Source organism: Schistocerca gregaria, chromosome 1 (assembly GCF_023897955.1).
Source record: "Schistocerca gregaria isolate iqSchGreg1 chromosome 1, iqSchGreg1.2, whole genome shotgun sequence".
NCBI classification, from domain to species: Eukaryota; Metazoa; Arthropoda; class Insecta; order Orthoptera; family Acrididae; genus Schistocerca; species Schistocerca gregaria.
This window is the reverse complement of record NC_064920.1, coordinates 648,427,138-648,440,498: the sequence shown is the minus strand read 5'-3', so window position 1 is coordinate 648,440,498 and position 13,361 is coordinate 648,427,138. Positions and strand designations below refer to the sequence as shown.

Here is a 13,361-nt window from a genome sequence, read left to right as displayed (position 1 = left end):
TTTTTTTAAATACGAACCCCCATATTTTATTACATATTCATGTAGTACGTAAAGAAATATGAATGTTTTAGTTGGACCTTTTTTTCGCTTTTTGATAGATGGCGCTGTAATAGTCACCAACATGTGGCTGACAATTTTAGACGAACAGATTGTAATAGGTAGGTTTTTCAAATTAAAATACAGAACGTAGGTACGTTTGGACATTTTATTTCGGTTGTTCCAATGTGATACATGTACCTTTGTCAACGTATTTCTGAGAACGTATGCTGTTACAGCGTGATTACCTGTAAATACCAAATTAATGCAATAAATGCTCAAAATGATGTCCTTCAACCTCACTGCATTTTGCAATATGTGTAACAACATTCCTCTCAACTGCGAGTAGTTCGCCTTCCGCAATGTTCGCACATGCATTGCCAATGAGCTGACGCATGTTGCCGGGCGTTGTCGGTGGATCACGATAGCAAATATCCATCAACTTTCCTCACAGAAAGAAACGCATGGACGTCAGATCCGGTGAACGTGCGGGCCATAGTATGGTGCTTCTACGACCAATCCACCTGTCATGAAATATGCTATTTAGTACCGCCTGAACCGCACGCGAGCTATGTGCCGGACGTCCATCATGTTGGAAGAACATCGCCATTCTGTCATGCAGTGAAACATCTTGTAGTTACATCGGTAGAACATTACGTAGGAAGTCAGCATACATTGCACCATTTAGACTGCCATCGATAAAATGGGAGCCAATTAACCTACCTCCCACTTGCCGCACCATACATTAACCCGCCAAGGTCGCTGATGTTCCACTTATCGTAGCCATCGTCGATTTTCCGTTGCCCAATAGTGCATATTGTGCCGGTTCATGTTACCGCTTCACCGCTAAATAGAACGCGTGCAAAAAATCTGTCATCGCTCCGTAATTTCTTTTGTGCCCAGTGGCAGAACTGTACACGACGTTCAAAGTCGTCGCCATGCAATTCCTGGTGCACAGATATATGGTACGAATGCAATCGGTGTTGATGTAGTATTCTCAACACCGACGTTTTTGAGACTCCCGATTCTCGCGCAATTTATCTGCTACTGATGTGTGGATTAGCCGCGACAGCAGCTAAAACACCTCCTCGCGCATCATCATTTGTTGCAGGTCGTGGTTGACGTTTCACATGGGGCTGAACACTTCCTGTTTCCTTAAATAACGTAACTATCCGGCCAACTGTCCGGACACTTGGATGATATCGTCCAGGATACCGAGCAGTATACATAGCACACGCCCGTTGGGTATTTTGATTACAACAGCCATACATCAACACGATATCGACCTTTTCCGCAATTGGTGAACGGTCCATTTTAACACGGGTAATGTATCACAAAGCAAATACCATCCGCGCTGGCGGAATGCTCCGTGATACCACGTACTTATACATTTGTGACTATTACAGCGCCGTCTATCACAAAGCGAAAAAAGTGGTCCAACTAAAACATTCATATTTCTTTACGTACTACACTATTATGTAATAAAAAATGGGGGTTCGTATTTTAGAAAAAGGCAGTTGATACCCGTTTGACCTATGGCAGCGCCATTTAGCGGGCCATCCATAGCGCAATCTGGTTATCCCCTTAAAGCTAGACAAGTTTCGTTCGTTGTAGTTTTTACGTATGATGCTTATTCCGTGAGATATTTGGCCCGGTCAATGGACCACCGTGTGTAGCTACTGAGCGTGTCTGTATGAACTGTTGTGATCTTGATACTATTCAGCGCATGTGGATAGACTGTTGTGGGCTTCATACGTATTACTTCAATGTAAATGGTATCAAATCGAACCTCAAGGTAGCTGTAATTGGTGATTTCTTTATTGTCACAACCAATTTCGCTGCATAAAACCAGCATGCCTAGGTAAAAACAGTCCTGCGTTAGTGTACCAAGACACCCTCATCGTTCATAGTCAAAAATCAAACCCCAAGTGTGGAAGAACACGCCTCGCGGCCTTCCATTCTGTACCCTTGGAAAGAACACAGGTGCGCCATCACATTATTCGTACCGATGTCCTGTTTTATTGAATCTGACGACTTCCCCCCTTCACATATATAACTTTTGACTACGAACGTTGGGGTCGTATTGGTGCGCTAACATGACGCTGTTTTCATCGGAGAATACTGTTTTAATGCAACGAAACCGTTTGTGACCAAGAATTACAGCAGTCTTGCGGTTCATTTTGCTTACATTCATTAGGACGTTTAACGGCTGTAGTTGTCCGCACTACAAAGTTCTATGTTCCTTCAGTATTCGTCCTACACCAAATTTTCAAAGTTATATGACAGGCTTGAGTTCACGTCCTTTTGCTTTATAAATGTCCTCGGTTTGGTCTAAAATGGAAAAAAATGCAGTATGCTATAAAGTACAAAGATTTCTGTAACTGTCAGGTGGTTTGTCACTGAATTACACCTGTGTGCGGTCCAATAGCATTCAGTCTTTTGACTCATTATCGAGAGTATTCCTGGCACATTCTATAATATTTTATCAAGTTAGTGTATCAATTGGTCTCTGTCTTGCTGATGATTATAATCCGCATGGGGAAAAACTGATAACATCACACAGCGTGCCTTTCACGAAAAGCATCAAACAGGGTACCGGTCTGAAAGCTTCCGCCGTATGAACGGATCAGAGTATACAGTGTTAAGTGCCTTCATTCTCTGAGAAAGCTTTAGGTTTTATTATGGACGTTTAAGCATAATTTGATGGAGTTTTTCTCCTAGTTACTGACTTAGCCCATGGAGGTGGATGCGTTGTTTTAATGCAGCACTATATTGTAACTAACGCTTTCAAGCCTGCGGAACGGTTAATTAATAAACTACTCCAAACAAGGTCGGGTTGCTGGTAATGAGTGTTCATCTTCCAAGGGATCTAATTCCGGTTAATGGAGAGGCAGTTCCCACAACTCTGATAATATGAAAATTTTATAATACTTACTTAAAGAGCTATATGAGTTTTACTGAAGCACAGCAGACATTTAAAGCTGATACGTCTCTCTGTTGGTTGTCGCACTTACTTGCTTCGTGTCATTAATGTTCTGACGAAATGCCATGCCATGTAAAACAGTATGTATTTCAAGTTGTGGAAGGAAAATTCTTGGCGCTCTCGTTGAGCTGTGAAAATATTTTGACGGTAGATGATGGGTACGCAGCCGGATGTCGGGCCTCTCCCTTTTCCCGAGCATCTTGAGACAACACGCGGGGGCCGTAACCTTGAAATTCCCAGCTGTTCACCGACGGCTGGGAAGTCTTCGTCGCTTCATTCCTTTTGTAGTGCCGAGATCATCATAGCAGAAGCATACAACACGATTGCTGTGCTGCTTTCTAAAATAAGGAGTTATAAAAACAACGATACAAAGGTCACGTTAATGAAGAGAAGTGAGGACGACTGACGCAGGAGATAGCACTCCTGCATTTACGTTATTGCTTTAGAATGTCTTTTCTTTCACGTTCAGGACAGAGCCACTGAATACGTCTCGTATATTTCCAGTAAAGAATCCCTTATTAATTTCATTTCATCGTGTCGCTAATACTGCTACTCTTCGATCACGTGTGGCCAATTAGATGAATCGTAAGTAATCATTTTTTCTGAGAAAAATTATCCTTGGGTCAACATTGTAAATAAAAAAGAATCGAGGCGTATCATGTTATCACAGATATGGATTCACACAATGTGAAAAGAGGTCGCTTTGCTCTTTCGAGGAGAGCGGTGACCTTGGTATCTCAGTAAATCGTAGAATTCATAGCTTTCGTCATATTTTAATTTATCTGAACCTGCAACTGGTTTCTGCTTTACAACCGCCATCAGATACCCAAAAGGAAAATTTCGAATACACGTTACCTACGTCATTGCCTGTCTTTACAAGGCAATTCGCTGACTGATTTTCCGTGTGTATATATTAGGTCCATGTTCATGTTTCGCAAATTCCTTCATTTTATTTTCGTCTTATATATCTGATAATGGTTGTAAAGCCGAAACCAGTTACCTCTGCACACAAATAAAAATGTGATTAAGACTGTGAATTCTACAATTTATTCACATGACATTACCTAGCGTTTCGTGAAAGACGCAAAGTAAGAACACTATATTTTAGACTAAAATCGCTGAAGTTTCCGAGTATCAAGTGACCACTGATGTTCTATATCTTAGACGCCGTACGGCACTGGCGTGCCACATCTGCAACTACATCTGATTCATACTCCGCAAACCAGCTAACGGTGTGTGGCGAAGGGCACTTTTGTACCACTAACTGAGACCTCCGACCCTGTTCCACTTGCGTATATCGCGTGGGTAGAATGAATGTCGGTAAGCCTCTGTATTGGCTTTAATTTCTCGAATTTTCTCCTCATGATCGTTAAGCGATCTTCGCTATCTCTTCTATCAGTCCTATCTGGTAGGGATCCCAGATAGATGGACAATACTCAAAACCCGATCAAACAAGCGCCCTATAAGCCCCTTCTTTCGTGGATGAGTTACATTTCCTTAAAATACTACGTATGAATCGGAGTGTGGCATCTAATTTTCTCTTTTTTTTTACGTGGTCATTCCAATAAAGGTCGTTCGGGTTAGTTAGTCCTAGATATTTTACGGTAGATACTGTATCCACCGGTTTGTCATCGATAGTGCAGTTGTACAACAGTGGTTTTCTTTTCCTATATATGCGCAACATGTTACATTTATTTACGTTCAGGGTCAACTGCCACAGCGTGCACCATTCTTCAACTCTCTCGAGGTTCTTCTGCAATTCCTTACTATCTTCTGGCGTTGATACGTTGTTATAGGCAACTACAATATCAGCGAACAACCTTAAAGAGCATTGTACTAGATCACCTCATACCAAATGTAGGAAATTAACATGATGAGAAAGTGGCTGCATAAAGATACAGGCTAAGTCTTAGAATTATCTAAAAACAGCAACGAGACAATACCAATAACAGTATTTACTAAAAACAAAATCCACCGTTAATGGTTTAGACTTGACCGATTCGTCCTCAGATGACTGTTCAATTTTAGAATCACGTACCTCTAATGCTGTATATCGACGCTGACTTTTTTCCATTGTGATGATTTCCTTTTGGCGGTGACTATACAGCAGAAAATTATGTAAGAAAAATTACTACCTAAAATTACTACTTAACTGTAATTGGATCTAGCAATGAACTAAAACAACGTAAACACCTTTCTCAGATTACTAACCGAGTCATTTGATAATACTGTTGACTACTTTCGAACTTCATATACCTGCGAAAAAGCAGATTCAACGCAAACAGAGCACGAAACGCTAACACACACACACACACACACACACACACACACACACACACACACACAATATTTCGGCCACGCGGATGTTTAAATACAAGTAAAGCAGTTTGTACATTTTAAGATCTTGTACGCTGTAGTTCTTTGTTATGTGCAGCCGAAGTAGGGAACCCACTATATTTTACGACTTTCATCAAAACAATAAACATCGAAAACTGCATTTACAGAAAAAACTAAATCTAATTTTAAACATCCCGCCTCAGTTGCTGATTGGTCAGCGCGGCTGACTGCCATGCGGATTACCCGATTCGAAAAACATGGTTAAAATGGTTCTCAGCACTATGGGACCTAACATCTCAATTCATGAGTCCCCTAGAACTTAGAACTACTTAAACTGAACTAACCTAAGGAAACCACACACATCCATGCCCGAGGAAGGATTCGAACCTGCGACCGTAGCGGTCGCGCGGTTCCAGACTGGAGCATCTAGAACCGCTCGGCCACCAGCGGCAGGCTACCCAACTCGCTTCCAGGTACTATCAGGAATTTTTTCTTGGCGGGAGGCCTGGAAAGAGGTGCACTCTGCATGATGATGCTAGCTGAGGAGTTACTTTACCCAATAGCAATGCTCCAAGTCATGAAGCTTGACAACGATCTGGAGGGCGGTGAGCTGACCGCATTCAATGACCCCTCTGACTGAGGATGACACGGCGGTCTGTCTGTATCGATGAATCCATCAGGGTCTGTGGGCCAAGTTTGATTTTAAACATGCCATCTGATAATGAACCTGTTGATTCGAAACCGGTAGCAGTGTTTTTTGTCCTAAATTAGTAACTTCATTAAAAGTGTTTGGTTGTTTCTATTCTTTATAAGAATTAATCTGCATAATAATTTTCTCACAGCGATGTAACACACAGTAGTGAAAGTGGGCGAATTATCAATTTTTATGCAAACTGACTGAACGTTCGAAAATTTTCTGGACTGAAAATCCTGACGTTAAAAATAACTTAATATTGTAAATACGTGGGCGAGAAAATTTTCATTATTAAAACCCCGCGCACAGCACATGTGTGCCAGAAGGGTGAATTCTGGCAAGAGCTTTTACGAGGAGCAGATTTATCCGAGGTGCTGTGGGTGTGTAATCAGCGTTCACAGGCCAGTAACTGAAGTCAACCAACAGGCCGAACCGCGCCAGTTCCTGCCGAATGAGAGAGGGGCGCTCGTAGTTTCGTAGGTGTGTATCACCCTTTATGCAACAGCCAGGGGTGCGTAACATTTTGAATGATTTGGGACGAAAAGTTAATAATAAAACACAACAAATAATGACTTGTTAACCTTCTTTAATCTTCACCACTGCCATTTTTGACTATAACAAGAAAACAGTTGAAAACAGAAAATACGTTACGTAATGTTGACCTTTCGGAATGGACAATAGTACTTACTCTCAACGTGTGTCCATTTATTCCTGTAATACCCTGTATGAACCATACGTATTCCATAGTCTTGTTAGGACACACCGCACGCAAGACTTTCAGACCGGCAGCTTACGCCATTTACGCGCGCACGGCACACAGTATCGGGCGACTGCTCCATTGCTCGTTATTCCTACAGACTTTTTATTATATCCAATTTGCGCGAAGCCTTTATTACAACCAACTCGTTTGTGATTCGCCTGTATGCGAGAGACGTCTTTGTTAACGAGTTTGCAAGTGTATTCAGAGTAGTTCAGAAGCCCGGCGTAACAGCCCTATAATATTTTTATGGCTACATAAAAAATCCAATTTTCTCATCCGTATTAACACATAACAATACACACATTTTATATGGTACTGTGGAAAGAGAGAAACGAGCTGAACTTAAAACAGAAATGCTCACCTTATGCAGTTTCATCATGATTGACAAGTAAATGAATAAGCTTCTTTACAGTAGAATAAACCAAAGAATTTTTATGTAAATGAAGTATTTCTGTGATGTTTCCCGGAAAATAATCATAAAAAGAGCAAGAAAGGTGTAATAAAGGATTGTTTTTCTACGTCTTCAACAATTCTCTTAATAGATTGACGTAAAACAAACTCCTGGAGGAAACATACATACCTGCCTCCCTCTCTCTCTCTCTCTCTCTCTCTCTCTCTCTCTCTCTCTCACACACACACACACACACACACACACATACACACACAAATTACAAGCTATGATCACTTGTTCACCTTCCTACTATGTAGCACATCTCGTCTCCTTCATCCCTCCCCTTACCAAACCTCCTTACAGAAATACAGAATGTATGAACAAGAATCATCCGATTTGACACGTGTATACTTCTGAACCTAATACAATGAATTTTGTTTTTGGACGAACGGAAGACTCAAAAACGTTTTCTTCATACCTTTTCATAGGTGTTCAATATGCCCTCCTTGAGATGCACGGCATATGCCAATGCGGTATTCAGATTGTTCCCATACTGCAGCCGGCATGTCTTGAGTTACAGCTTCCACAGCTGCTGTTGTGCGATGTCTCAGTTCATTCATTGTTGTTGGTGACGGAGGCACATAAACAGCCTCTTTCGTAAACACTCACAAGAAATAATCTAATACAGTCACGTTCGGTGACCTTTTCCCGTGAAACTGCACAAAACACATGAAGTTTTGGAGAGTCCCTCTCATGTTGTACAACTTCATGTGGTTGGCTGTACCCCATATTCTCACATTATAACGGTTCACTTTTCCATTTAAATGGAATGTTGCCTCGTCACTATACACTAAGCGTGGAAGAAAACTGTCATCCTCCATCTTGCCAAGAATGGAGTTACAGAATTCCACACGTTGTTGTTTGCCATATTTACAAAGAGCTTGCAGTAGCTGAATTTTGTATGGTTTCAGGTGTAAATGTGGACGCAACACACGCCAGACAAACATCGGGGGCATTTGAGCTGTCGAGCTGCACGGCGAATGGATTTCTGCAGACTCCTTGTGAAACTATGGCGGGTGGGTTCGACGCGTGTGTCACACACTCGGGGACGGCCCGGCGATTTGCCTTTAGACAAACAACCTGTTTCTCGGAAGTGTTCATGCCATCGTCTAATGCTCTTCGCTGTAGGAGGATCCACACCAACCCAGTACGAAAAGTCACACTGAACGTTTATCACTGTCCGGCAGTGCGCTAAACATAGAACACAAAACGCTTTCTGTTGTACCGACACCATTTTTACTACAACTGAAGTGGACGCTAACTACGTCTACCTAGCGGGAACTATGTAAAACTTGAGAAATTGCCCTCTCCAACTCTGCGTTGTTCACGCACATATCCCAAATAACATAATAGTTATGATCTTTTTTTAAAGACAGAGACAACAGTCATGTTTCAATGATGATCATTCGATTTTTACATTTTGTAAAATGTGAACTTTCACAGACGCAAACTTTACATCTGTTGAAATAATTAGTCTTAAGGTGGCGGAACGAATATCTTGGTGAAACCAAACGTTACATTCCCATATACAGAGAAGATCTCGAAGGAAGTTCTAGCTTCTGTGACGGGCCGATTCACTCTGTGGCCCGTTAATGACTCAGGAAGAATTTCTTTTCCGCGTGTTCTCGTGCAGAGACGTGACGTCAGATGTTTTTAAAACTCGAGCGCAATTGGCATTTGTAGGTTGTTGTCGTCTACTACTGCTGTGGTCCACAGTGGAACAATGGTACCTATATATTTCCAGTAACAGTTTCACAACCCTGTCTTTCAGAATAAAATTACTGTCGAGTTGTATAACCTCTATCGCCACGAGTATATACAACTATTGGCTGCACATACAGCGTGTCCCAGGAGGAATGGCTGATATTCAGGGACATGACAGGAACGCTCATTTGAAGCAAAAACTCCGCACGGGCATATGCAGTATTCCAAATGTTTTCCGAGAGAAAAGCACTTAATGTACATTTGTTTTCGGGCTAGCAGCGCACACGAATGCATGTGTCATACCCAATCAACTTCTTCGACGTTTTATTCCAGTCCATCCTTCCTCGCTGCTTTCAGCCTCTATGGTCGGAGTGTCTTTCTGCAATTAAACTGCCGCTTTGAACGCATAGTTGTCCACGGTGTGTTATGAGTGTAGTAGTGCGACGCTGCTACCCCCATCAGGGAACTTGCAAAGGCACTCAGACTGGTAACACAAATGTTTCCCCAAAAGTACTTAAATACATTGACGTTGAAGGTGGGATATTCGGACATGTATGTTTAACTGTGTAACAACTGCAATGTCTCAAGTTCAATCTGTCGAAGTCAGTTAGAATGCTGGTTGACCGCGGAACAAAATAGTGATCCAGCCACTAAAAAACACATAAATAGCCTCGTCCAATTAAATTGGGCATGAGTCCACAAAATGTCAACAATTTTCGTGCTGCTGTTTCGTCTTATCGCAAAATTGAGGGTAAGTCCCTCGATAGACCAAAGGCTTCTCAGCTGTCAGTATACAAAATAACAGAACGTTAAAATGAATACTGCATTCCAATGGGCCTACGTGCCGCAAGAGATAACCATGTGTGCCAACATTTTAAGGCTAGTAAGGACAGTTTCATTCGTTCGTGGATTTCAAAAATGTTCCATGGGCGAATAGTTGGTTTGATTGACGTACTTTTCAATTGATCTTTCGTAAAACGCATGTTGTAGTGATTATTAACTGTTTTACGAGCGTAATCCCTACAATTTATTGAATGATGCACAAAAAACTATGCACATAAAACGTATCTCGGATACCTTTAGGAGTGGTCCAAAAGTCCATATGAAGCTTTTTACTACAAATGAGCGTTACTGTCATATTCCTGAATATTGTCTTCCTCTTGGGAGATCCTGCATGTGGAGGCTACATTACTTATTAACCACAAAAATAATTTTGTTTAGAGGGAAGAGGGTACGAAACTGAACACTATGGTACTGAAAAAGAAGCGTGCCAGTTATGCAGTATGGAGCAATGTATTTAGCAGACACCAATCGACGACGGACAACTTTGCATGAGTTTTGAAACCATGTAATGTCACATCTCTGTGCGGGAGCAGGCGGTTAGGTAGTTTTAAATGAGTTAGTAGCGCTCCTCTGTGGGTACCGCTCTGTTTACAGAAGCTAGAACCACTTTGAAGATTTCCTCCGTATACGGTTACGAATCGTTGCGAGTCTAGAAAAAACACATTCACTGTCGCATAATCGCCAGCTATATTTCAATAAGTATTTTAGATGTTGTGGGAAATCGGAATGGCAGCTCTAGCGCTCCAGAACTGACGATGTGACTTCCTCAGGAGACATTATCACAAGCCGTTAACAACGGGCATCTCGTTCCCGGGTCGTAGAGCGGCGTGGAGCCACCTGTGCTTAGTTATTTACAGAGCAAGAAACTCCCTTTCTCCGCCGAACTTACAGTTTTCACAATACGATCGATTGTGACCAAAATTTTGTCCATTTACTGCTTGGCAAAAACAGCGCGGTGACTATTGATTACTGCAATCTTTCCTCTAGGATTCCCAGCGCAGTTAACGCTTAATCGGAAACCGATAACGAAACTTGCTGACCGCAGCGTGACCGCAAATGAAATCACCGCATCCCAAGCGAGCCGTCGCAACACAGCTACTGTATATTACTTCTTCGAATGGACAATACTTGTCAAGAGTTACAACGCATGTGCAAGGGGTTTTTCCTATAAGCATACCGCTGTGGATTCTCTCCGCCCCCTGCCCCCTTATATTCCCTAGTCGCACTACTTTATTGTTATTGAAGACAGAAAATTCATAGTGTCAACATTATCACCTATTTCGAATGTAATTTCGTCTGGTTGGCGAAGAATAATGTGAAGCAAGGCAGAGCGTTCCCTGGCAAAAGTGCACGCACGAAATTAAGATTCTTAGAAAAATGTCAATCGTGATTTTTCATGACCAGTGACATTAACAGTGAGGAGCATAACAGTATTCTATGTTTCCTTTGTCATGGGTAAAATTAGTTACATGTTCCTGTTTCCTATCATGGAACCTAAATTCGGTAGCATAACAGCCAGTTTTGCAACATGTTTCAAACTTACTATACAGCTGTACTGTTACGGTGCTTGATGCTTAAATTCTTCTCAGGAAAACAATGGTTACTTCTCTTGCAGTTAACACCAAATGAGAACTTCCAACCTGCTACTACTGTCAAATTCCGGCAGAATTGTAGGAGATGAACTTATTGATCATTTAAAATATTATTAATGTCTAGAAACTGTGATATCGGACAGTGAGTGAAATGTTGGCTTACACAATGCAGGATTCTTATTGGACATGGTTCTGTTCGAAGCAGTATATTCTCAGTTTACTCTGACCGCTGAAGCGTATCACTAAATCATTGATCTGGTAACCAGCTTCTAGGCTTTGAATCAGAAACTAGGTGGTAACTGACGTTTACAACGTAAACAAACTCGAATGCAAGAGATGATCCTAGAAACGACATTAATACAAACGCAGATTTTCTATTTATAGCGTAAACATGTCGGCAGGATCCCTAACTCACATGCTTCTCTACAGAATGCTAAGAAATAGAAGTGTATGACGAGTCATTTCTCTCAGAGAGACACAAGATTACAAAGTGACCTTCACGTCTGGATGTCTGCTTCTAACTCTTCGTTCTATAAAGTGTATTTGGCTCCTCTATTAGTTAAGTTCCCAGTTCATTCGAAAACAGTTACACATTTCAGGTGAATTGCTTTGTTTAATAAGCGAAAGGTATGCGGTTCAAACAGGATAGCTGAAACCTGCGAGGGTTTGAAACTTCCTTTTACCGTTCAGACAATTTGTGAAAAGTTTCATAGCGATTAGCCTAATAATGCTGCCAGATCTAAGCGTCCATCTAAATATAGAGAATTTTGTTATAGTAAGTAAAACTTTGGTAAAGATGATACTTGTCCTGCCACTAATAATGGAGTCATTTTCCCAAACACTTATGTGAAAGTGCCCATGTTTATATAGTTGGCGTAATTGTAGTATATGAAGTTGCTTTTCCTACTAGATACACAGTGTAACGTACAATACAATCGACGTAGCTGCACGAGTTTGCCTTGCACTCGAAGTCACGAAAAGGTTGGAAATGGAACCACGAATGTTTGAGGTTGTAATCTGCAATGTAGGGACTAACATTAATCCGAGAATCTCAGGTCACTGGAATAAAAATTATGTGGTGTGACGAATCATTTTTATCCAACTGGAACACCTACGAAACGAACACTTCGTCTGTTACAAGCTCTACGTCTGCAACACTTTTGACATCTACGTATCTAACTGATTTAAGCTGCACTGTAGAACTGAACACGTTACACAGTCAGAGAACGGCAGAGGGGACCGCTACCTGCAAGGTGTCAGGGCTGACAGTAACTCTGCTCCCGATGTTTCGTGTTTAGACACACGCGCTCGGCTGAGCGGCACGTACCTGTGTGTTGAGCGACGTCATGGTGGCGGCCCAGGCACTGTGCCTGCGGGAGCGCGCGGCACTTGTTTTACGGCGCCGCTCCCGCCGCCGAGAGCCAATCGCGGCGCGCTCCCCAGACGCCCGTCACCCACTTGCTGCCCTACTCGTCCTTCCGCCAAGACTTTTCTCATACATTTGTGGTAGAGTTTTACGGCAACGTCGCTGTGCGACTGTACATGTTATACTTCTAGCAAGATATCGCAGTTACTGACGTAATGGAGTCTCATACTGGAGAAACGATGATCAAATTTCTGTCCACCACTCAGATTTATGTTTATCCTGTACCTTAAAAATATTAGGTTGCCGCATAAGATCGTAGCATTTTTCCGTAAGTTTAATAAACACAACAGATCACATAAAGACTTTAGGCATCAATAATACGCTACTAGACATTAAAATTACTACACCAAGAACAAATGCAGATGCCAAACGGGTATTCATCGGACAAATATATTATATTAGCATGTGATAACATTTTAATGCAATTTGGGTGCATAGATGCTGAGAAATCAGTACCCAGAACAACCACCTCTGGCCGTAATAACGGCCTTGATACGCCTGGGCATTGAGTCAAACAGAGCTTGGATGGCGTGTA

At 41.8% G+C, this 13,361-nt stretch overlaps 1 protein-coding gene across 1 annotated transcript in view; it reads right to left on the bottom strand.

The window, feature by feature from the left end:
* LOC126361126 (glucose dehydrogenase [FAD, quinone]-like) overlaps window positions 1-12,791 on the bottom strand; it is a 187,468-nt gene extending 174,677 nt beyond the window's left edge. Inside the window, exon 1 of the mRNA XM_050007767.1 lies at window positions 12,728-12,791. Coding sequence (XP_049863724.1) covers window positions 12,728-12,748 — 21 coding nt within the window. The 5' untranslated portion in view covers window positions 12,749-12,791. The remainder of the gene's footprint in view (window positions 1-12,727) is intronic.
* Window positions 12,792-13,361: the final 570 nt, after the last annotated feature.